The sequence below is a fragment of the Polypterus senegalus genome, chromosome 3, assembly GCF_016835505.1.
Source record: "Polypterus senegalus isolate Bchr_013 chromosome 3, ASM1683550v1, whole genome shotgun sequence".
Classification (NCBI taxonomy): domain Eukaryota; kingdom Metazoa; phylum Chordata; class Cladistia; order Polypteriformes; family Polypteridae; genus Polypterus; species Polypterus senegalus.
Genome location: NC_053156.1, coordinates 303,808,284 through 303,833,647, shown reverse-complemented (window position 1 = coordinate 303,833,647; position 25,364 = coordinate 303,808,284). Strand labels below are relative to the sequence as shown.

The window sequence follows — 25,364 nt, the reverse complement described above, 5'->3', positions numbered from 1 at the left end:
ATTTCATCTGCCCAAGCCTGTCTGCTATCCAAGTCCTTCTGTAATGATATAACGGATTCCAAATGATCTGCTTATCCACCTATCTTGGTATCATCTGCAAACTTAACCAGCTTGTTACTTATATTCCTATCTAAATCATTTATATATATTAATAATAGCAGCGACCCCCACACTGCCCCCTGTGGGTCACCACTCTTAACATCGGCCAATTCTGATGAGGTTCCTCGCACCATCACCCTCTGCTTCCTGTGTCTGAGCCAATTCTGCACCCTCACCCTGAACTGCCACTTCTTTTAACTTGATGCCCAACCTCTCATGTGGCACCTTATCAAATGCTTTCTGAAAGTCCAGATAAATAATATCATAAGCTCCACTTTGATCGTATGCTTTTGTTGCAACCTCATAGAATTCCAGCCTGTTAGTAAAACACGACCTCCCTCTTCTGACCCCATGTTGATGTCCCTAATAACTCCTGTCCTTGTCATGTGTTGCTCAATCTTATCCTTAATAATTCCTTCCATTAATTTTCCTGTGATGCACATTAAGCTTACTGTCCTCTAGTTGCTCTGATCTGCCCTGTCACCCTTTTTATATAATGGGATGATATTTGCCATTTTCCAATCCTTCGGAATCTCTCCAGTGCTCAGTGACTTCCTAAAAATATGTGTGAAGGGTTTATATCTGAACTCATTAGCCTCCTTAAGAACACGAGGATAAATATTATCTGGTCCTGGTGATTTGTTTGATTTCATCTCATTTAATCTGAGCAGCACTTCTCTCTTTACAATTTCCAAATCCTTCAGTACGTCCTTAGTTGTCCCTGCCCACTCTGTTCTACAACCTGTTCCACTGCTCCTCGACTGTCTCCACATTTAAAAGTTTATCCCAGTCTATCCTACTTAGCCCTACCAAAGTTCAACTAAACAATTTTAGTCTTTGTATCTGTACTCTTACAAAATACTGAGAATTGTATTATATTATGGTCACTTGACCCTAGTGGTCCAATCACCTCGACACTCTCAATTCTATCCTGATTAATACAGAATATTAAATCCAGACAGACTTCACCCCGTGTTGGCTCTTTAACATGCTGTTAAAAAACAGTCGTTGATTACTTCTAAAAACTCCTGCTCTTGTGCTCCTCCATCTGCAAGGTTATCCCAGTTAATATTTGGATAATTAAAGTCCCCCATGACTAAAATATCCCCCTGTAAACTTGCCTTTTTGATATTACTAACAAGATGCGTGTTGAAGTTACTGTCTGAATTGGGTGGTCTTTATCACACAAAAAGAAGAAATGTTGTAACAACACGGGCCTCCAAAGCAGACTAGCTAAGCTGCTGATGCTTCCAGTAAATAAAGGATCTTGGCAGGAAGAGGCGGGTCCAGACGGACAGAAACAGTCCAGAAGTGGTGTCGGAAGTGTCATGGTGGTCAATCTTCTGGTCTACAGAGAGAGAGAAGAGGCGTTAGTCCACAGCACCCTCTGGCTTTCCGATGGAAGATTATAATTATCTGAGCCCTTAAACTGTCTCCTGTGCACAGATGTGTGTGACATCGGGTAAGTGACCAAAAACTCAATGGTCACTTTAGGAGAGCTTCGGTAGTCTTCTGCTGGGATGAGTGAACATGTGAGGATGACCTTCTCAGCAGCACTCCATCAATCATTTGTTGTGCAATGGCTGACACCTACTAAAGGACTCGGAGAGTGTGAAGAAAAAGATTCTCAACTTAGATAAGGCAAAATTGGATGCTGTGGGCACAATTCTAATCGCTATGTCTGGCCAAGACCAGGCCCTGCTCGTCACCTGCCTAATACCATACCTGCGGTGAAGCATATGGTGGCAGCATCACACTGTGGGGGCGCAGGGACACCGGTCAGAACTAAAGAGAAGGATGGATGTAGCCACATACAAAGAAGCCTTTGAAGAACACTCTAGCATTTCCATCAGCAGTAGCCGCATTTAACACAAGTGGAAATACAAATGTGTTTGCCCTCCACATACAACAATCGAAAAGACAAAAGAATCATGTCAGGTGGTGGCAGCAGTCACAGAAGCCGTGGAAGCCCGAGTGAGGTGGCAGGGTGTGGGAGAAGTCAAGCTGAGAAATCTTTATCATCGTACTAAAACTCTAAAGTTCTTTATAGTAGTGAGGCATGTCACCTCCTCCTCCTCTCTTTTTCGTGTTGGGTCTTCACAAGCTGCCAGTTCCAAATCTGACTATAGGTTAGTCGCTGTACTTTGCCGGTAAATGCAAGCCACCACTAAACTTTGAATTGCTGTGTAGGAGTGAGGAGGCCATGTGATCTCCATCAGAGATTTTCATGCCAGGTATAAATGCTATCCTGCTGAACTCGATACACATACCAAAGAGACAGTCTGAGAGAACCGACGGTCGCTGCATGCGACATACGGGACTCACAACTTTGGCTGCCCTGCCGTTGCTTGATTTTTAATATCTTGCTGCTATTTTGTACTTATTTTCTGATGTGACGGACGGCCAGGACGCCCCTGCAGCATATGTAGCAGGGGAGCAAGCATGGGAAACACAACATCTCTCCCTGGACGCTAGATGGCAGCCTCCGTGGGTTGCAGCGGTGCCTTGGACTCCCCCAGTGCTTCATGGGGGTTGGAGTTTGGTGCAGCCCTGTTGGGTTCCGCAGGTGCCGCCATGGGGTGCTACAGCAGGAGCTGCTGGCCCCTTTTGGGCACTGGTTTCGCCACACCCGGAAGTGCAGCCGGATGTTGGCAATCACGCACCTGGAGCATTTCCGGGTACTCAATAAAAGGAGCCAGTGACCACCACTCAGCGGGCAGTGTTGGGTGGAGGAGGACAAGGTTGCCTGGGAGGAGTGGTGGTGCGGAAGGAGAGAGCTTTACATTGTGTGGTTATCTTTTTGGGACTGTGTTGTGGCTCCAGCTGAAGAAAAATAAAAGTTTATTTATTTTATATGTGCCTCCATTGTGAATCTATGTCGGGTCAGGTGCCTTTTGTTACACTGTCTTTTTAGAAGTTTACTAGGGTCACCTAGTGGGTTGCAGTCCCATGTTTGAACACCGCTGATCTAGTATACAGGGTGAGTCAAAATTCTGTTAACACTAATGGCACTGCTATGTGTAGACTTAAATACGATGTTTGTGGACAATTTATGTGCCACTTATGGTCCATGTGTTGAACATGATGGCGAACAGGTGGAAACATTCCTGCAAATCACCTTGCACATATGAGGTATGTTTTGTGAATAAATTGTTTCCTCCATTCAAATGTTAACATCATTTTGACTCCCCCTGTATTGTGTGCAGTTGTAGTCGTGACATCACAAGAAAGACATGAGGGAAATTACAGAGATGAGCTGCCAGACGTATTCCTGCACCCGCGACAGGAGTCGTTGACAGAGTTTTATCACTTCTGTTTAAACAAACGAACATGAAGAGGTGACACGATAGACGAGTTTAAAACCTCAAAGAGATTTAGTATGGCGGATTTCAGCAGTTACTTTAAAAGGAGCTTTGGGGACACCGATGAAGGTTTGTTACGGTACATTTCACTAATTTCAAAATTACTAGATAGCACTAGTAGACAGCATTGAGCGCAGAAGACAGAAGTACTCTGGGGGATTTTCAGTTCTCAGTGGAGTTTCAGAAAGTATTAATAAAGGTTGTTAATAGTTGGACTGAGTTTTCTTATCTTCTGTTTCTTTTTTTTTAATCATGCAGCCCGCTCCCACAGCCGAGCTGGATCGCACCAACGACAAAGTATACTTCTCTGTCATGGAACTGGTGAAGGTGGTGGTCCAGCTGAAGAATGAGGTTAATGACCTCCCGCCCACACAATATGTTGAGATCATCAAGGTAAGTAACTCCCACAAATCCTTGGGGGTTATGTTGGGGCAGTGGTTAGTGCTGTTGCGTTACAACCCGAGACGTGGGTTTCAATCTCAGACCAGGCACTGTCTGTATGTACTGTAGTTTGTACTTTCTGTTTGTGTCTGCTCGAGTTTTTCATCTTACATCCAGTGAGAAGTCAAGCAAAATGACACCTTTTATTGGCTAACTAAAAAGATTACATGTAATTACATCTTGCTTGAGGAAGGGGCCTGAGTTGCATGTTGTAATCTTTTTAGTTAGCCAATAAAAGGTGTCATTTTGCTTGACTTCTCACTACATTCACAATGGCTAACATGGTACAACAACCTAGTACTGTCGTCTTACATCCCTAAGATACAGGCGGTGACTCTAAACCGGATCAAGGCGAGTGCCTTAGTGTCCCCTTTAATGGGCCCACAGTTTCTTCCTGCCTTAATGAATCTGCTACTGGGATAGGCTGAGGCACTTCTGACTGTAAAACAGATCAAGCTGGTTATATAATAGTCAGGTAGATGATTTGCACCAGTGAAAGGAGGTCACTACATGAACTGAAGGGATCCAGTCTCCTAAGATTAGAAACAGAGTCTCCTCTCTCCTTTTTTTGTTTATTTCCCCTGGGTCGCTAAATCAGTCCATTCTACCGCTGATGTAGACCCCTAAGTATCTGTAGCTATACGTCACTTCCATGTCCAGTCCCTGAATCCTCAAAAGGGTGTAGAGGCTCTTTGTTGTGGAAGAAGTCATTAAGCAGTTCTTTGATTTTGCTGACTACCTGGCAGACAATTTTCTTTGCACCAGCTGACTTCTGTCCTCCGTCTCATCCCTTTGTCAGTACTCCCCTTTAGTGCTGAATCATCTTGAGAGTTTCTGTAAGTGATGCGACCTGCTGTTATATTTATAACCTGAGGTGTACAGACTGAAGACAAAAGAAGACCGGACTGTTCTTTGTGGTGCTCCAGTGTTGCTCACTCAGTCCTTGAGCCTCACAAACTGCGGTCTGCTGGTCAGATAGTCCAGGATATCATCCAGGACACCACAGGCTCAACTACTGGCGTATCTCTCAGTTTTACGCTTAACAGGGATGGCTAGAGGCCCTGAGGACCTTACTCTTATTCTATGTTAATTAATGTTGATTTATGTTTATTTTTTATTGTGTCTTCTATTTTTCTATTCATTTTGTAAAGCACTTTGAGCTACATTTTTTTGTATGAATATGTGCTATATAAATAAATGTTGATTGATTGATTGATTGATTGATTGATTGATTGATTGATTGATTGATTGATTGATTGATTGATTGATTGATTGATTGATTGATTGATTGATAAAACAGAATCCTCACAGTACTGCCGGCTTTGTCCAGCCTTGTGGAGAAGACAGATTATAGGAGTTATTTTAAAGAATTATTTCCATGTGATCTGACTTCCTTTAATTATATTCACTGATAAAACTTAATATACTGAGGTATGAGCAAATAATAGATAGTGTGGCGGATGATAGGGCTCATGCCCAGCCAGATCTCCCAGAGAGTTGTAGGACCACAAGATGTGCGGTATCTCCCCCAGAACACGATAGAGAAGCTGCCATGGTGGATGTTGGGGCCACAGGAACAGAGCTTGGAAACTCAAACCTGTTGTGGACTGTAGCTCCCAGCAGGAGGCAACCGGATGGTTCTGGACCCATGGATGGCAGCACTTCCACCACAACAGGAAATGCTGCAGGAAAACCATCAATGAGCACCTGAAGCACATCCAGGTATAATATAAAGGGGGCCGCCTTACTCCATTCTGGCAGCCCAAGCCAGTCGGGAGATGAGGACAGAGCTTGCAAGTGGAGGAGTGAGGGTGGCAGAAGAGAGAAAAGGAGAAAAAATAGAAAAGAAGAAAGGACTGAGCTATTGTGGTGATTTGTGCATTGTGTGCTGTGCAGAGAAGGAAATAAAAAGCGTGAGGTTTTGTAAGTGTGCCTCTTGTGCCTGTCTGTGTCGGGTTGGGTGGCTGGCACATCCCACAGAGCTGTCACGATAGATAGATAGATAGATAGATAGATAGATAGATAGATAGATAGATAGATAGATAGATAGATAGATAGATAGATAGATAGATAGATAGATAGATAGATAGATAGATAGATAGATAGATAGATAGATAGATAGATAGATAGATAGATAGATAGATAGATAGATAGATAGATAGATAGATAGATAGAAAGAAAGAACTTTGTCTGCAGGGGGAGATGTGTTTTTTACAGAAGCTCTTTACTTAAATAAATAAATAAGTCCAATTATGTACACATTAGTATAGGGGTCTCTCATAAGAGGACTCTCGAAGGTTTTCATGAAGTGCTGCATAAGGACCACTGGCCTGTAGTCATTAGGCTGCCCCCCTTTTTTGTAACTGGACTGTACACAATGTTTTCCATAGCAGCAGGACTTTCTGGAGCCTCAGTGACGGACTGAGCAGGCAGCAGAGGACCCCTCAAAGTTGGTATCCAGTTCTGTTTCTGTGTTTCATCTTATTTCAGAAATTTGATAAGATGTCCTCCTGAGAAACAGCTGACTCGGGCAGCCCAGTGATTTCAAATGCTCTCCTCTAATGGGCTTTTTAGACTGGCAGCCTAATTCAACTGAAGCCTTAATGCAGTAAATTATTACTTGAAGCTAATCAGTAACTGCATGGAAAAATGCAATATAATCTCGGGGAAGATCAATGAAGATTTAAGCCTCCATCTTTTGTCCTTTGCAGGCAGTTAAGGCTTTGCGCTTTCTTCATAGGGTGAGCTGTAACTCAGCTTTCTTCTTGACAGAGTGCCTGCAAAGATGCTGTAAACATGTCAGCTTTTCAATTTTTAAGATGTAATCTACAGCCCTCACAACAGATAGGGCCGCTCTTAATTTATTACCGTGAGACGCTTCCTGGGTCGATGTTGTCTATTAGAAACTGCTTGTGGGCGGCCAAAATATTTCTCCGAATGAATGCTTTGAAATATACATCTTTTATTTATGCAGCATCAACTGTCCAGACCAAGTCATATCATTTCCACTATTATAAAAAGGACAGTTTATTACAAACAAGAAAAGATCATAAGCTTCATGCTGAAAACCCGTAGGAGTACAATGTGCTGCACTCTTTTGCCAGATAATGTACGGTGATCATCAGATGCTCAAACAGACTTGGTGATATTAAGCAGTGGGGTCAGAGCAGTCGCGCTAAATGAGCACCGCCAGAGGTTTCACTGGCCTGAACTCTAAAGGGACTTGAGCCATTCAAATGAAACAGACCATCTTATGAAAAGAGACATGAGAAGAATTAAAATAAGCCTCACCGTTCCTTGCAGTGTCATTGTTGTGCACTACAATTGTGATTTAAGTCGTCACTGAAGACATTTCTTTTACAAGACTATAACATTAACAATAATGGCGCTTAAATGCTGCATAGGAATTATAAAGACGGCTAATTAAGGCAGACTGTTTGTGACTATAATATAGCAGAACCTCAGTCGATCGCAGGGCCCACTCACACTTTTGTGTTCTCCCACACAGAATGACCAGGACACCTATCATGCACATGTGACGGTGCAGGTCCTGCTCCAAGCTCCCTTTTCCAGTTTGGGAGCCTCTTGAACCAGATGAGCTGGCAGATGAGGACAAATCACACATGGAACAATGGGAAGATGTAAAGTGTGCAAGTGCATTTATTAAAAAAACAATCAAAATAGTGCCCAAATAAATAGTGCAGTGACTCAAAGTTAATAAATAAATAATCCATAAAACACTGAAAACCCAAACGTTAAAACCAGGCTAAAGCGAGATTATAAACCAGCAGCAGTCATTGGGGAAAGTGAGCCCAGCACAACTCCTTCCATGTCTCCCCAGCTCACCCCTGGCTCACTCAGCCAGCCGCAGTCATCTCACTATCTGCCTCCATCGGAGTCTGCCAGATCACTCGGGGTCAGTTGTCCTGTCGTCGTCCTTCACGCCCACGCTGTCATTCCTTGGATCCCTGGAGAGGATGCCACCTCAATCACACTCACTTCTCAGCACAATCATTGGGTACGATCCGTCTGTAGAGCGCCGATCCTTCACTCCGTCATGGGACCCCTGACAGTGCTGACCCCTCGATCTCTCTCTCACTCTCTTTCTCTCTCTCTCTTTGCACCAATGCTGCACTCTCTCTTTCGTTTCTGTGCCGGTCTGTACTTGCATGGCTCCATGGGCACAGCGTCTCAATCACACACCGCAGGTACGACTCATCCCAATTACCTCATCAACTCCTCACAGCTGCGCAAGCGTGCCCACGTCCACAGACACTGACATGGCCAATGGATAATTTAAAAACCTAGCCGTTCTTTCGGAGCACATCTGCGGAAGGGGATGTATGGGAGGAAAACCAGAACACCTAAAAGAAAACCCGCACAGACACAAGGAGAACATGCAGACTCCATGTAGGCAGGTCTGGGATTCAAATCTGTGACAAAAGCCTCATTAGACGCTGCAGTGCTGTGACTTGAATATGACAAAACTAAAGTGGCTTAGCTGTCTTAATGATAATTTAATACAAGATACAGTAACAGTCTGAAATCTCTTTAATCCAATATTTTAGTAAGGTTGTTCATTTGGGAAAGCAGAGGTTTACAAACAGCATTTCATAAGGTAGGAATAACCAAGGACTCCACCACAATGTTCTCATGACAGATGAGTTAAAATGCAATTTTTGATTGTTTTGTTTTTTTTTTATTTCATTTCATTTCAGTAGTTTATCGCAGTTGATTAAAGTACATTTTGTCTCACTGAAGTTAAAATGATATCACTGCAGACAAACAGAGCAGGTACAGTTGAGTAAACGGGTGAGGAACATACAGTGGCATGGCAGTGTTGCCTACTAAATTCAGTTTCACTTTCTGTGGATGTCCTCCAGGGGGTGTTATTGTTATTGCATACTGTCACCGATGACACATTTTGTCGGGCATCGCGGAAAGCCTTTATAATTTAAGGACATGGATGGTTGGTTGCTGGCATCATCCGGCAGGCCATAATAACAGAATGACAGAGGGAGACTCCCACCTGAGAGCCATGTATTCCCTCAGTATACTGGTTGGCAGCATCCCCCTCATGGAGCTCCCACTTGCATACCCACAGGGCAGCATAGGTGCTGTAGTCCTGATGGGCAGCTGTGTTGGGGCAGTTGGATGCCACTGAGGAAGTTGCCAGAGGTATAGTTCCATGTCGCAGAGAAGTTCTGTCAGAGCTCCTTTTAAGTCTATGAGTTTTGACCATAAGACCGTGGAAACATCTGCCTGATTTCAGTAGGCTGAACAGGAAGTTCATGAGGTGTGAAGGATCTGTAATCATTTTGATTGCTCTGGTTCTCCATCTCCTATTGTAAATGTCCTGTAGTGGAGGCAGAGTACAACTGGTGGGACGCTTTGCTGTTTTTGTCACTCTCTGCAGGACTTTGCAGTCTCATGCTGAGCAGCCACCATACTAGGATGTGATGTTGTCCAGTCTACAAGCTGAATGATCTTAGAGCCAGGATTGAATTCCAACGAGACGTACAGGACATTATTACTTTAAAACATGAATTCATTTCACTTAAAATGTCTTTTAGAGTGACAAAATTGTTATTACGTTGTCTTGAATATTCAAATATGGACAACTGTTGCAGAAAACAGTAAATAAAAAAGAGCCCTGAAACCATCATTCTATTTGAACTCCAAACATGGATGTCTTTTATTTACACCAACAGGTGGAGTCCCACGTACCTCTTGTTAATGCAGCATATTAGGCTCTGACGACCGTGGTGGCCAAAGCCCCTTTGAAATGGCCCTGTTGCCGAAGAAGGACTCAATTTCTGCTATCCTCCTTGCTGATGTGTGACACGTTGCTCCATCTTGCTGGAAGTCACCTTCCGTAAACTCACGATCATCCAGTTGATTCTGACATCACTTAAATGAATTGGTGACCCAATAGGTTCGCACCACGAAGACGCGCTGCTCAATACTGTACACCACCATCCTGAAGAGAAGTCGAGTGACGGAGTGAAGGGGTACGGGTGGGATGCACCCAGAAGTTGCAAATGGAGGTTAAACGTTGCAATGGCTGTCCAGTGCCTACCTCGTCACTTGGCGCAGAGGCATCCCAGCTTGTTCGAAGATCCATATACCGAGGAGCATACTGCACGTTGTTTAGTTCAGATTGCTTCATCCTAGCGAGAGTTATTACAGAATTTTCGGGGCCTCTTTCCAGCGAATCTCCCTGTGCTTGTCATTTATTCACGTGTGCTAAAGCATTTGCAAATTATCATAAAGAGAATGGGAAATTTGATTCAGTTGTGCACAAGGAACTGCATGTTGTGGAGAAATTCACGTGTTGTTTTGACCACTTGAAGTGTCATTAGAGAACGGGTACAAAGCAATTGAGAACAACTGTAATATTTTGGTTTAAAATTCCAAATGCATAGATTGGCATATTAAGTACAGGGTGGTCCAGATCTAATTCTGCAGATCCAGATCGTCTGGGCGGGGACAATTCCAGTTCGGCACGAAGACGTTTCTTCATGTCGTCAGTCCGCACACTTCTCGATGGTCTGGGATTTTTCGGGTGATTTTCTATGTAATAAACTTAATAAGTTATAGTGTAATGAAAATTGCATAATTAGATTTGGACCACCCTATACATCTCACTAAGACCGTTAATGTGATTATATTTTTATACACCAGTAATACACGTTCAGCTCTATTCAATACTCTCAGTCATAAACATCCTGCGTTCTTCACCTTTCCCCTTTTGTTGATGTAAGAACCTCAGCTTTCTTTTTTTGCAGTGGGTTATTTCAGCTCAGCCCAAGATGCATGTAATTTAGCTATGCTGTACAATATATACACAATTATTCTTTTATATGTAATGAATGTTATGTCTGTTTTTATGCTTTTTCAACATTTCTTTCTTTGTGTTTATGCTGCTTCTCCTTTTTATTCTCTATTTGTAATAACTGTATAGTATACTGGGATGAAAGTGGACATATGCTTAATAAGAATAAGTTGAACTTAATTAAAGTGATTTTGTCTTTCCAGCCATCTTTGTTTGATTTGTCTGAATGTAATACTCATTCTGTTTCACTGTTCTTCTCTCTAGAATGTGGGACAGACCCTCAGGAACTTGATTAACAGCGTCGATGACGTGTTGCCTACGCTCCATTCATCAGTGCGCACAGAGGTAATTCAGGCCTTCTCAATCAGTGTTTCTGCTCTGTACACCAGATCTGCTTTCTCATTAAGGTCCTCCGTTTCTTCCACAACTTACTGTTTTTAGCTAGTTTTTTTTTCTTTATTGCTACATATAAATATGTGACGTTTATTTAACGTTCAACGTTATTTACTACACGTCTGGTCTGTTATGAATCCTGTCAAAGAAATTTAGTTGCTGCTGATCCCCCCTTCATTTAGTGCCTTCTATAAATGTAATTCATTTCTATGTCAATATTAATTATTTCTGTAAATTACAAGTGTGGATAAATTTGTCAACCCCCTTACATCTCATTGAAAAAGTGCGGTATGCCTCCTGCAAAGTGATGAAATTAAAAGCAGTTGTCGCCTGTGCACCTCCATGCTCTTGACATGTCAGCGAGTAAAGCAAAGCAAGGGTGACAGGAACTCAAGTGCTGCTTATTCTACAAAGATCTTCTGCGATGTCCTGGGCACATTTGCTGGGACCCTTGAGAAGATCCTGAATACCTGGATTTGAGTGATTTTTCAGACTCGCTGTTGTCACGAATTTGTATCACAGACGTGTCTCCAATCAGACAACCAGTCATTCAGCTGATTTATTTATTTTTTTAAGGGTCTTGGATGTTTTATTCTTAACTCATTAACCCTTTGAATCGAGATGACAGAATATTTAAAGCTAACAATGTCACTTTACAGTTGAGGTTTTTTGAGTTTCACATTTTACCCCAAATTCCTCTTCATGGACTTCTATCCCGTGTGTCAGAGCCTACATGTGGCATTTTCTTCATCTCTCTTTTCACCTCATAGGTCCATTTCTTAGTTCTCCTTGTAACGGTTGCTACATATTTTATTTGCTTTGTCTGTTTCTGCCCCTTGTTCCCTTTAGAATATACTTCCTAGGGATTGAGTGTTTTAAGGATATCTCTTTTAACCAAACCATGCCTGTGGGTCCTTACATAAATGCAGTGGTGTGTCGTAAGAGGAGGGACTGACTTCAAAGGGACATTTTAAAAAAGGAGAGAAGAAGGAGCTGGGCAAGAGGATTAGAAAGGGAGCGATCCGAAACGCACAACATACTCCGTGTCCAGATTGGTTTAGGCGCACGCAAAAAACGAGTGCTGGCTGACCAGGGAAGGACATTGATGTGCACGGTGCTGCTTTTTATTTGTGACACTGTGACAATGTGTGTTCACTCCACGCTCCCTTTCATCTTCTGGGAGCCCTTGAACCCTTCATCGTCGGTAATGTCACCGATAAGCTTGGCAGTGAGGCATAACAATGGAGCAAGGGGAAGTTGTAATAGTGCAAAGTGCTTTTATTAAAATCAACAAAACGGTCAAAAACAAAGTGTCCAAATTAATAGTGTAGTGTTTCAAATCTTCAGTAAATAAATAATCCATTAAAAACAGAGGTGAAAAGTGGAGGTTAAAATCCATTAGAAAAAATCTTTAAAACAACGAGGTTAAAATAACGGCTGTAAGCTGTCCTTTTAAAAATCTGGTGCATCCTTCTTCTACTACTGGTGGCTCCCCTGCTTCTCCCAAACGGGCCCCATAACATCTGCCCGTTCTGCCAATTCTGGTATTCTATGGCGAATGCCAATCGAGCTGCATGCTGCTGGGCAGTGAGCTCAGGGCCCATTAGAGGACATGGGGCCCTTGGGTCACCCTCATGAAGTCTTTCTGGTTGTTTGGTCAGAGACATTCACACCAGTGGCCTGCTGGAGGTCATTTTGTAGGGCTCTGGCAGTGCTCATCCTGTTCCTCCTTGCCCAAAGGAGCAGATACTGGTCCTGCTGATGGGTTATGGACCTTATATGGCCCTCTCCAGCTCTCCTAGAGTAACTGCTTGTCTCCTAGAATCTCCTCCATGTCTTTGAGACTGTCGTAGAAGACACAGCAAACCTTCTGGCAATGACACGTATTGATGTGCCATCCTGGAGAAGTTGGACTACCTGTGCAACCTCTGTAGGGTCCAGGTATCGCCTCATGCTACCAGTAGTGACACTGACTGTAGCCAAATGCAAAACTAGTGAAGAAACAGTCAGAAAAGATGAGGAGGGAAAAATGTCAGTGGCCTCCACCTGTTAAACTATTCCTGTTTTGGGGGTCATCTCATTGCTGACCATCTAGTGCATCTGTTGTTAATTTATATATATATATATATATATATATATATATATATATATATATATATATATATATACATACAGTGCATCCGGAAAGTATTCACAGCGCTTCATCACTTTTTGCACATTTTGTTATGTCACAGCCTTATTCCAAAATGGATTAAATTCATTTTTTTCCTCAGAATTCTACACACAACACCCCATAATGACAACGTGAAAAAAGTTTGCTTGAGATTTTTGCAAATTTATTAAAAATATAAAAACTCAAAAAGCACATGTACATGTATTGACAGCCTTTGCCATGAAGCTCCAAATTGAGCTCCGGTCCATCCTGTTTCCCCTGATCATCCTTGAGATGTTTTATTGGAGTCCACCTGTGGTCAATTCAGTTGACTGGACCTGATTTAGAAAGGCACACACCTGTCTATATAACGTTCCACAGTTGACAGTTCATGTCAGAGCACAAACCAAGCATGAAGTCAAAGGAATTGTCTGTAGACCTCCGTGACAGGATTGTCTCGAGGCACAAATCTGGGGAAGGTTACAGAAAAATGTCTGCTGCTTTGAAGGTCCCAATGAGCACAGTGGCCTCCATCATCCGTAAGTGGAAGAAGTTCAAAACCACCAGGACTCTTCCTAGAGCTGGCTGGCCATCTAAACTGAGCGATCAGGGGAGAAGGGCCTTAGTCAGGAAGGTGACCAAGAACCCGATGGTCACTCTGTCAGAGCTCCAGAGGTCCTCTGTGGAGAGAGGAGAACCTTCCAGAAGGACAACCATCTCTGCAGCAATCCACCAATCAGGCCTGTATGGTAGAGTGGCCAGACGGAAGCCACTTCTTAGTAAAAGGCACACGGCAGCCCACCTGGAGTTTGCCAAAAAGCACCTGAAGGACTCTCAGACCATGAGAAACAAAATTCTCTGCTCTGATGAGACAAAGATTGAACTCTTTGGTGTGAATGCCAGGTGTCACGTTTGGAGGAAACCAGGCACCGCTCATCACCAGGCCAATACCATCCCTACAGTGAAGCATGGTGGTGGCAGCATCAGGAACTGGGAGACTAGTCAGGATAAAGGGAAAGATGACTGCAGCAATGTACAGAGACATCCTGGATGAAAACCTGCTCCAGAGCGCTCTTGACCTCAGACTGGGGCGACGGTTCATCTTTCAGCAGGACAACGACCCTCAGCACACAGCCAAGATATCAAAGGAGTGGCTTCAGGACAACTCTGTGAATGTCCTTGAGTGGCCCAGCCAGAGCAGAGCCAGACTTGAATCCGATTGAACTTCTCTGGAGAGATCTTAAAATGGCTGTGCACCGACGCTTCCCATCCAACCTGATGGAGCTTGAGAGGTGCTGCCAAGAGGAATGGGCGGAACTGGCCAAGGATAGGTGTGCCAAGCTTGTGGCATCATATTCAAAAAGACGAGGGTGGAATTGCTGCCAAAGGGGCATCAACAAAGTATTGAGCAAAGGCTGGGAATACTTATGGACATGTGCTTTCTCAGTTTTTTTATTTTTAATAAATTTGCAAAAACCTCAAGTAAACTTTTTTCACGTTGTCATTATGGGGTGTTGTGTGTAGAATTCTGAGGAAAAAAATGAATCCATTTTGTAATAAGGCTGTAACATAACAAAATGTGGAAAAAGTGATGAAGCGCTGTGAATACTTTCCGGATGCACTGTATGTATGTGCTGTCTGTAAGTAGTCATATTTCTTTTTTTGTTTGTCTCATTTCCTTTTCTGTTTTGACGTTTGTCTGTGTAGTTCATTATAAAGGGGAGGTTCAGGTGTATGGTCATATTAATTAATATCTGTTTAGTTGTTCAGTTTTTTGTGTAGGATTTTCTAAAGGGGAATATGTTTATAGTTCTGTTTGGGTTTTCATGATATATACTCTGTTTGTTTAATCTACTTACTTGTTCTGGTGGTTATTTTTTTGCAGTTGATAAAGGACACGCAGTCAAATTATGGCTAATGTCCTGTCTATTTCTGTACCTGATATAATTAGTCTCTTACTAAGAGTAGGAGGTTCTCGTGTGTGTCGGGCTCCTTATCTTACGTTTGGAGGAACGTGCTACATCCACACATCTACTGGTGCATCACAACTTCACCGGCTTGTAATTATACTTTTTCATCACATGCCCATGCAGGTTCCACCTCTGCAAAACATTAGCCAGTGTTCACTCTGCTTTGTGGACGTACATTCTTTTTTCCACTGACACATCTCACACGTCCATCTTAAACACATCAGAATCAGAATTCACTTTATTGGCCAGGTACAATAATGTGTTCTAGGAACTTGTCTTGATAGAATTGGTGCAACATACAAGGACAACACTCCTCAATCTCTCCGGGCGCTGCTACAGTGAGTGTCGCACCCCAAAACCCTCCATTCACCTCAGCTGTTTAGTGTCATCATGTTTCTCCCACTGAACCACTGGACCACAGAAAGCAAAGGAAAAAGTTGTCTGTGGAGATCAAAAAGAAAATGATAGACAAACATATCAAAGGCAAAGGCTAGAAGAGCATCATCTCCAGACAGCTTGATGTTCCTGTGACAACAGTTACAAATATTATAAAGAAACTCCATGGGACTGAAGACAACCTCTCTGGATGCCACCCCAGAATGGGCAGAAGGATAGTGAGAATGGCAGACAAAAAGCCAAGGACAACTCTCAAAGAGATATACGCTGAACTCTAAGATCAACGTCCATCATTGTCTGATCACACCATCTGTCACCTTTTGAGCGACATTGGGCTCAATGGAAGAAGACCTGGCAGGACTCTGCTGTCGAAACAAAAACATAAAAAAGCCAGATTGGAATTTGCTGAAGAAGCCACACGGCTTTGGGGTGAATGTACTTAGGACAGATGAGGCTAAACTGGAGCCTTTTAGCTTTGTGTCCACAGATGAAGAATTGAAGCTTTCACAGAAACGAACAGCAGACCTACTGTGAAACATGGAGAAGGTTTTCTTATGCTTAGGGGGCTGCTTTGCTGCATCTGGCTAGGGGTGCCTTGAATATGTGCAGGGAACAATGAAATCTCAAGACCATCGAGACATTCTGAAGCGAAATGTCCTGTCCAGTGTCAGAAAACTCTGCCTCAGTCTCAGATCAGGAGTCCTCCAACAGGATAAGGAGACAAAACACACAGCGAAAAGCACCCAAGACTGGAGAAGAACAAATCATTGGACTATTCTGAAGTGACCTTCTCTGAGCCCTGATTTGAATCCCAGTGAACATCTATGGAAAGAAATGTAATCTGGAGAAAGACCCCCTTCAGACCTGACACTGCTGGAGCAGTTTGCTCAGGATGAGTGACCCAAATGACCCTTGGACAGGAGCAGAAGTCTGAGGGAGTGCTCCAGGAATCACTTGTGTGCAGGGATTGCAAACTATAAAGGTTGCGCAACCAAATATTAGTTTAAGGGTCCCATCATTTGTGTCCACGCCATTTTCATTTGGGTTATTGCTTGAAATATTCTGTTGAATCCAAACTCTAAAGCAAAGCCTGATTTTTACCAGTATACCATGATGGGTGCAGATGACTTTTGTTTTTTTCAAGTTATTTCAGAGACAATTGTGGGTTCTTCATCTTTCATAGAGGGGTATCAACACATTTGCCCACGTCTGTAAACAGAGCAGCAGACCCTACATTGACCCCTTCAAGGTCTGGCATTCTACATTTCCAATTCATTTGCAAATCTATTATTTTAAGGTCTGTAAGCAGACGATTTAATTTCAGACCAGGGTGAAAGTTTTATATTATGTTGTCAGAATAATTGTTCAGTGAAATTGAACACATTTAACTCAGTACACCAGATCCATTTTCTCATTAAGGCCCTCCATTTCATCCACAAGTTACTGTTTTTGGCTAGCATTTTTTGTTTATTTCTACATTCTACACACAATTTAAAGTTTATTTACGTTCAACATTATTTACTGCACGTCAGAATAAGGAAACATTACAGAAATATAAGCTTACCTTCCTTATGTAATTTGAGGTAGGAACCAGCTGACGGAGTTTTTCCAAGACCACATTAGACATGGTCTCCTTCCACGTCCAGCCTCGTCTTAAGGACCCTTACTGCTGTTTATTGGACAGAGTGCTGCTACTGCAGGATTCTCACTGCAGATGCAAAGCAGAAGATTCACGTACATTAGAGCGGTCCTTGGTTGCTTTCATTGCCTCTGGGGTTGAAACTCTCCGTTTTCTTTGCCTTTGTATTTTTTGACCAATCATAACTGATTTCTGCATGTCCTAAACGTCCCCTTCTATTGAGCCTCCTGTGTCTTCGAGACCCTGGAGATTATCACGTTCATGAGCTGCCATGATCTTGTTGGCCCTTGGTCACTTTATTTTCAATTATCAGCTTTAGTTAGAAGCAAAACTGTCTTGTTTTTGGACTCATCAATGCATTTCAGTAATCTCAAGGTCTTAAAATTATTGAGTTTAATGAAATTTGCAAATGGGCTGCACCGTAGCTTTAAAATTATATACTGCTGAAAAATTAGATTTTTTAACATGTGTCTTGCCCCGTGTAGTTTGTAGTGATAGTCAGGAAAGTGTTTTAATCTGATGTTTTTATGTTGAAACAAAGTTTCTGATATAATAGGAGTCTGTGGTGTCCAATGATGGACACTAGCAATTGATATCACAAAGTCCACGTCACATAATCCATTTCAAAGGTCATCCAGCCGTATGCACACAACGTCCCAAACATGCGTATGTATTTATACTAAAATATTGTTATATAAACCGTTTCCAGTAAACGTTCTTGAGAATGACAATGGGCCACACACCCGAGCTCATGAATTGCAGACACGCCTCCCCATCTCATTCATTGGTCAGGAGTCCAACTGAGCAGCAGCCTTTTCATTGGCTAACAATGCACTTGATATGTGAAATTAACCAAAAGCGAACCCTGAGAGACGAGCAAAACTAAAGAATTAAAGGGAAAGAAAAGCGAGTGAAGGCATTCTCGAGAAGAAAGCAGGCTGTGTACTTGAGCACATCCGAGATGCCTCAACAAGCAGAAGGTCAGTTGGCTCGTGCTAAATAATCTCGAGCCACTCCAGGTTGTGACTCACCGCTATGAATATAAATGGAACAACAGGAGGTGGGCCTGCAATTCAAGTGCTTGTTCATGTCTGAGGGTGTTAGTTTCATTCATAAGAACATTTTCTAGAGGTGGTCTATTTAACAATTTTTCAGTAAAAATGCTTACGTTTGGGACGTTGTGAGCATATGACTGCAAGACTTGACCTGTGAATTAAGTGGCATGAGTAACGTGATTTTTCAAGGACTTTTTAATATTGTTTGCTGTTATCCAGTATTGCTCTCCATAGACGGCTATTATATCAGAAGTTTTATTATCTCCATTCTGCACGAAAACAGCAACAACATTTATTTCTAAAACATTTTCATACAAATGATGGAGCTCAAAGTGCCTTACAAGATGAAGAAAGAAAAAATATAAAAGTAAAACTGGGGCAATAATAATTGACACAGAATAAAGTGAGGTCTGGTGGTCAGGGAGGACAGAAAAAACAAAAAAAGTGATAACTAAATGCATTTACAGAATATCAGTGTTACACTAAAATGAAGCTAGAAAAAGCCAAGTTAAAGTAATGGGTTTCTGGTAATGGGTTTGTTAAAGTGCTCCACCATATTAGCCTGGCAAATTTCTATCAGTAAACTCGTATTCCAGATTTGAGGTGCCTAACAGCAAAAGGCCACCTCACCACTTCTTTTAAGGTTTAACTCTTGGAATTCTAAGCAGACCCTCATTTGAAGATCTAAGGTTTACAGTTTGGAGTGTGAGGTGAGGGGCGTTCCAGAGTGAGATTATTGAAGGCTTTGTAAACCATTAGCAGTATTTTAAAGTCAATTCTAAATGACACGGGTAACCAGTGTAGTGACGCTCAGACTGGAGTGATGTGCTCAGATTTTCTTTTCCGAGTTAAGATTCTGCCCGCTGCATTCAGCACTCGATGCAATCGATTGATGTCATTTTTGGGTGGTCCTGAGAGGAGTGCGTTACTGTAATCTAGTTGAGTGAAAACAAAAGCGTAAACTAATTTTTCAACATCGTACAAAGTTATAAGAGGTCTAACTTTTGTTATATTCCTTAAGTGAAAAAATGCTGCCCTGGTAATCTGATTAATATGTGATTTAAAATTCCGGTCACAGTCAATAATTACCCCTAAATTTTTTACCTCCCATCTTGACTTTTAATCCTAATGCATCAAGTTTATTTCTAATACCCTCATTATATCCATTTTTGCCAATCACTAAGATTTCCGATTTCTCCTTATTTAGTTTGAGAAAATTACTAATAAAACAAGAGATTACATTTTTTCTCGGCCAATACTTCTAAGTACGTAGGACAAGTAACATATTAAAAAAATGTCATTTTTGGGTGCACTATTCCTTTAAAGCTGCAGTGCAACCTATTTTATCATTTTATTAACTGAACATTTTTAAAATATCAAGATTTCTGAAATGCATCTATCACTACGGGTGGCACGGTGGCGCAGTGGGTTGTGCTGCTGCCTCGTAGTTAGGGGATCAGGGTTCACTTCCCGGGTCCTCCCTGCCTGTGTGGAGTTTGCATGTTCTCTGCGTGGATTAGGTGCATTGGCCATCCTAAATTGTCCCGTGTGTGTGTGTGTGCCCTGTGGTGGGCTGGCACCCTGCCTGGGGTTTGTTTCCTGCCTTACGCCCTGTGTTGTCTGGGATTGGCTCCAGCAGACCCCCGTGACCCTGTAGTTAGGATATAGCGGGTTGGATAATGCATAGGGGTAAGTAACTTATTAAAAATAGAATTTTTGAATAGAGTATTTCTTTATGTCACAAGGAGCATAAACAAATTATCGATTTATTAATTAGTTCAAACAGCATTTTATTACTCTTCCCCTTGTCCAGACGATGCCGCTGGTGATGTATTTGATCCATATTACAGGTCAACTCTAAACTGCCTTCGGACCCCCTCCTGCGATATTAGCAGATTAAATAATATAGTTAAAATAATGTCAAAAAAACGACAAAGAGCAACAGACAAAGTGGGGATCAAATGTTGTCACAAACTCCACACAGAGCCATAACGCCCATATAATTGGTTTCCTGGCTGCAAATCGCAAATGAATGATAGCACTGATGTGCGCAAACAGGAGTCCAAAACAGAACTGAGGGAATCGGAGAAAGGTGGAGGCTTTTAAAGGGGAAGACAGGAAGTGACGTCAAAGGGGTCGGGACCGTAAGGGTCATCAGCCATAGGCTCGAGTCCGGACGTGACATCAAAGGGGCTGGAGCCAACAAGGTCTTCCTTCATAGGCTCGGTCCCGGAAGTGATGTCAACAGGGCCAGGTGGAATCTCCCATGAATGGTCTGCAGGAAAGTGAGATAAAGAATCGGTGCACTCTGCCACATCTTGGTCTGATTCGGCAATTGCCCACACTCATGCCCTTTGGCTGCCTCCCATGCGCACGTGTGAGACAATGTATTAAGTCAATTATATAAAAACACAAATATAAATGGCACCAGTCGAATGTGTAAACACTAGACGAACACACTCATTCACAAATAACAAGAAACAGGAAAAACATTCAAGCACAGATAACCCACAATGTCCATGCAGTCCTGTCACTTCTTAAATAAAATTGTAGTCCTTTTTCTCTTTTTCCAGAGTCTCCAAAATGCACTCCGCCAAAAAAATAAAGATTGCTTTCCGCTCCCCTAATCTACAAATCATTGACCATCACAGAGCACGTCGGCCGATGAAGTCTTCATGTTGGCCACCTCCATATTTGGAAAGGGCTTCCATCTTTCAGTGAGGCAGTCTCCTGTCTGGCCATGGTTAGGCTACGTTTGTAGACTGCGCTCAGTGTCGTTCATCCTCCTCCTCCTGCCTTTTCGCACTCATTTTCAACTGTAGATTAGCATTCACTTACCATGGCAAACTCCCGGAAATTACTGCAGCAGACCGTATCCTACAGTGTTCCTCCATATGCCCATCTGCCCAGTGTGCCGGTTTTTTCCCTCCACTTTACAATGCTGTAGGTGCTTGGGTGGTGACGGGTTTGACATTGAAGCCGACACAGAGAGACAAAAGACAAACCAAAAAATACATTATGTGGCAGTGCTGCCATTTAGCGGGAGGTTCATAACCTTTGTTCTTTAAAATAAAAATCTGCAGGTAATATTAGCTCAATCAGTGCAGTCTTATGTATGCTTACATCATTGCTTTCCCCTTCCATTTATTTCCAAAGACGTTACTTTGTTTTTGTCAGTGCGCCCCAGGGCAGCTGTGGCTACAAAGTAGCTTATCATCACCAGCGTGTGAATGTGTGTGTGAATGGGTGAATGACTGTTGTGTTGTGAAGCGCCTAGGGGGGTTCTTGAACTCTAGTAGGCGCTATATCAAATACAGGCCATTTACCATTTACCATTTGTTCTCTACTGTAGTATTTGAGTTATTTAAAGCACCAGGAGAGGGCGCTGCTGTGTGAGCTCTTTTTGCGTCGGCGCTCTGCCTGGCACTCATCTCGCTTGCAATGGCCATCTGAGTGGTGGGAAGGCGAGTAAAAAAAAAACATATTTAAAAAATATATCTGTTCAAGCAACATCTGTTAAGGAAAAACAGAAACAGTAAACTCGTTGAAGTCACACAGAATGTTTCTCTGTTTTTAAGATGAACAAGTTTTCAAATTCGACACTGCTTTTCAATGGTCAAGTCAAGTTGGGGAGCATTCACTGGTACATTGAGTTGCCGCATCCACTACATGACGAAACAACTCGGGATCCTGGTTTGCAACCCCCCAGACAGACACGCGGTCCAGTCCCACCCTCCAGAAATGACACTCTATCTGCTGCAGCCAGGTGTTATGTGGGCGACCCCTTGGCCTGGTCCAGCCACTCGGGTCCCCAACAATGAGAATCTTACGAGCCTCGGGGAAACGCGCCACATGGCCATAGTGCCATAACTGACACTCCCTCACAATGCAGGTCATGTGCCTCAGTCGGGACTCCATGAGCAACACAAAGTCAAACCAACGGGACCCAAGGATATTCCAGAGGGACACACACGAAGGAGTCCAGTCTTCGTCTCAGGTCACTGGATAGCATCCATGTCTGGCAAACATCTAGCAAGACAGGAGGCACCAGGACTCTAAAGACTTGGACCTTCGTCCTTTTGCATAGATATCAGGAACACCACACACCCCTTTCCATGACCCCCCCTATGCTCTCCCAATCCATCTACTGACTTCATAGGAGGAGTCACCAGGTAAGTAAACCTCTCAACAAGGTGAACACTCTCTCTTCAGACAGACACACTGCAGATGGCCGTGCCCAAGAGGTCATTAAAGGCCTGGCTCTTTGGTTTTTATCAGGACTCTCGCCAGCCCAGGCACTCAGACTCCTAACTCAGTCTCTCGAGCTCCCCGATCAGAGCCTCCATTGACTCCGCGAAGATCACAGCATCGTCAGCAAAGTCAAGATCCGTGAATCTCCCTTCACCAACAGATGCCCCCCAGCCGCTGGACCCCACAACTCTGCCCAACACCCAGTCCATACAAGCATTGAACACAGTAGGAGCAGAACACACCGCTGACAAACACCAGAATCAACTGGGAAAAACACAGAGGGTCTGCCTCCACTCTGCACAGCGCTCACAGTACTAGTGGACTGGCCGGCCATGATATCCAGCAACCTCGTGGGGATCCCGCAAACCCTCAGGATGTTCCACAGAGCAGCTCGATCAACTGAGTTGAACGCCTTACGAAAATCGACAAAGGCTGGGAAGAAACTCTGCCGATATTCGTGTTTGCGCTCCATGAGTACCCTCAGTGCCAGGATGGGGTTGATGGTAGGCTTCTTAGGCGTAAAACCAGACTGTTCTGGTCACTGGTAGTTGAGCAAGTGATCACGGATCCTATTGAGGACGACCCTAGCAAGGACCTTGCCCAGCACCGAGAGATTTAAAAATTTTAAACCTTTGCGCAGTGCAATCTGTTCAAGATTTCCAATTGAAAATTAAACTGTTACAGTTTTTTTTGAAGAATAAGTGTGCCACGTCTCAACACAGTTGGTTCTCGGGGGTCGACAGACAGACAGAGGTGGGCTTTCTCAGTAGGTGCTTTGTGCATTATATGTGACCACACCTGACAGCTGTTGGAATCTTTTCATTAAGACACAGGAGCGTTTCAGGCTTGTTTGCCATTGAGACTGGGCGCTTGTCTAAGAGTTTCCCACTGACCACCTTGTTGTCCTTTTTTTTTTTACAGATTGAAGGCACACAGAAATTGCTGAATAAGGACATGGCCGAACTCATCAACAAAATGAAAATGGCCCAGCAAAACCAAGTCACTTCACTAAAAGAAGAATGCAAGAAGCAGATGTTGGCCGCTGCTCACACTCTGGCGATGGACTCCAAGAATCTGCTTGATGCGGTAGACCAGTCACGGGTTCGAGCCAACCTAGCCAAACCAGTCTCTTAGCCATAATAAGCGGGATTCGTGGACAATGTTGAGTCAGAAATTTTATAGAGCAACAGATTTCATCTTCAAAATCTCTGAGGTTCCCATTGCAGTCTGTTGTAACGCAGTCTCAAGCAGGGCTGACGGAAGGCGTCTTACTTCAAACAGGCTGCAGTGGGTGCTGAGGTAAGCCAGTGGTAGCGGCACCAGGGATTTCTTTCCATTTAGATAAACCTTGTAGAGCAATGCGCTTGGATTCACAGCATCCAGGGAAAAACGACAAATAACTGACATGCACCCTTCTATTGATTATCCACACTATCATTTGCCCTTGGACTCAAGCGGACTGGTGCTGTGTTGCCAGGTATACTTTAGACCACCATAAATATCTTTTCAATTTTCTTTAATTGATGGTCTTTCTTTTCAGGCACAAATCAGTTTTCCCAGCTTTCCTCCAATGTGACATTTGCAAAATGACATTTCCTGAAGGAAGTGTTTATTGTAAAGCCCAACAGAGAGAGATACAGGGTCTTCTCTGGCCTCTCAGGATGGCCACTTGCCTAAGAAGTCCCACACAATTTAACAAGAACCTGCTAAAATAAAATGCAGATTGTTTTTGGCCAATCAAATCGAGCAACTTCAATTAAACCGTGCAAGAAGCGTAAGTTAAAGTGAACGACATGACGTGTGAAGTTTCCATAGTGAATGCAACTGCAATGAGCCGGAGCTACAGAGGCGTTGCGCGTTAGTTGCAGTTTAAGGATGTGACGGCAGTGCGCACTCGTATCCAGCAGGATGCGCTCTCATCTGACTCGGTGACCTGACGCTCCAGCGACCTTAAGGGCCTCCTGTGGCCATCTAATGTTAATAGTAAGAGATGCTCATCTCTATAAAAGTGTCTGGTAGTTGTGTGGAACTCTTTTAGATATAGATTAGGTGACCTTCAGAACCTCCTTCCCCTGATTGCTCGACTCTCTTGTCACCCTGGAGCTGCCCGACTACATCAGCTCGTTGTTTTATGGGTTTTTTTTTTTTTTTTTGGTTTTTGTTTTCTGAAAGAAACTGTATTTAATTAGCTTTTGAATTTTGTATTTAAAAATATATGTGATATAATGTGTTTTCAAAGTCATTCTTGTTTGAATAAACCCTTTGAGTATCTCAGCAACTTATCGATTTGTCTTCCCTGTTTTTTAGACTACACTGTTGGTGTAAAGTAAAGCAAAGTAGCAACGTGTTCTGCGCACACAGCGGCCCGAGTCTGAGAACGGAGATCGAAATTATGTGTCATGCTTTGCCTTTTGTGCCGTTTTCTTCTTTCTTCCACCAGGTTGTAGCGGCGCTACCGGGGAATGAAACTTCAACTCCCAGCATTCCCTGCAGTGGCTCTGATTGGTCATCTTCTGAGGGTGCAGGGGTTGCTGGGGATGAGGTTTAAAAGGAGGCCACTTCTACAGAGAAAGGGAGTTTTTTCTTGTTTCATGTCTGAAGTTACCTCTCTGTTTGCCTTCCTGTTTTACTACTCGTGGATTTTTGTCTTGTCCTGAATCGTCTCCTGTTCGCTGTCTGGACAGTTGCGTGTCTTCCTGCTGCATGAGGACTGTCTGAGGATTTGTTGTTGACCTGCGAATTAAGGAGTGCTCCTGATCCCGTCACGTGTC

General features: G+C 43.2%; 1 protein-coding gene across 5 annotated transcripts in view; it reads left to right on the top strand.

The window, feature by feature from the left end:
* Positions 1–24,105, top strand: part of ptk2ba (protein tyrosine kinase 2 beta, a) — a 366,968-nt gene extending 342,863 nt beyond the window's left edge. For all 5 annotated transcript variants that reach the window (XM_039749531.1, XM_039749530.1, XM_039749527.1 and 2 more), the window contains 3 exons: positions 3,720–3,854; positions 11,002–11,082; positions 23,515–24,105. In XM_039749531.1, the coding sequence (XP_039605465.1) occupies positions 3,720–3,854; positions 11,002–11,082; positions 23,515–23,727 (429 nt within the window). In that variant the 3' untranslated portion in view covers positions 23,728–24,105. The remainder of the gene's footprint in view (positions 1–3,719; positions 3,855–11,001; positions 11,083–23,514) is intronic.
* Positions 24,106–25,364: the final 1,259 nt, after the last annotated feature.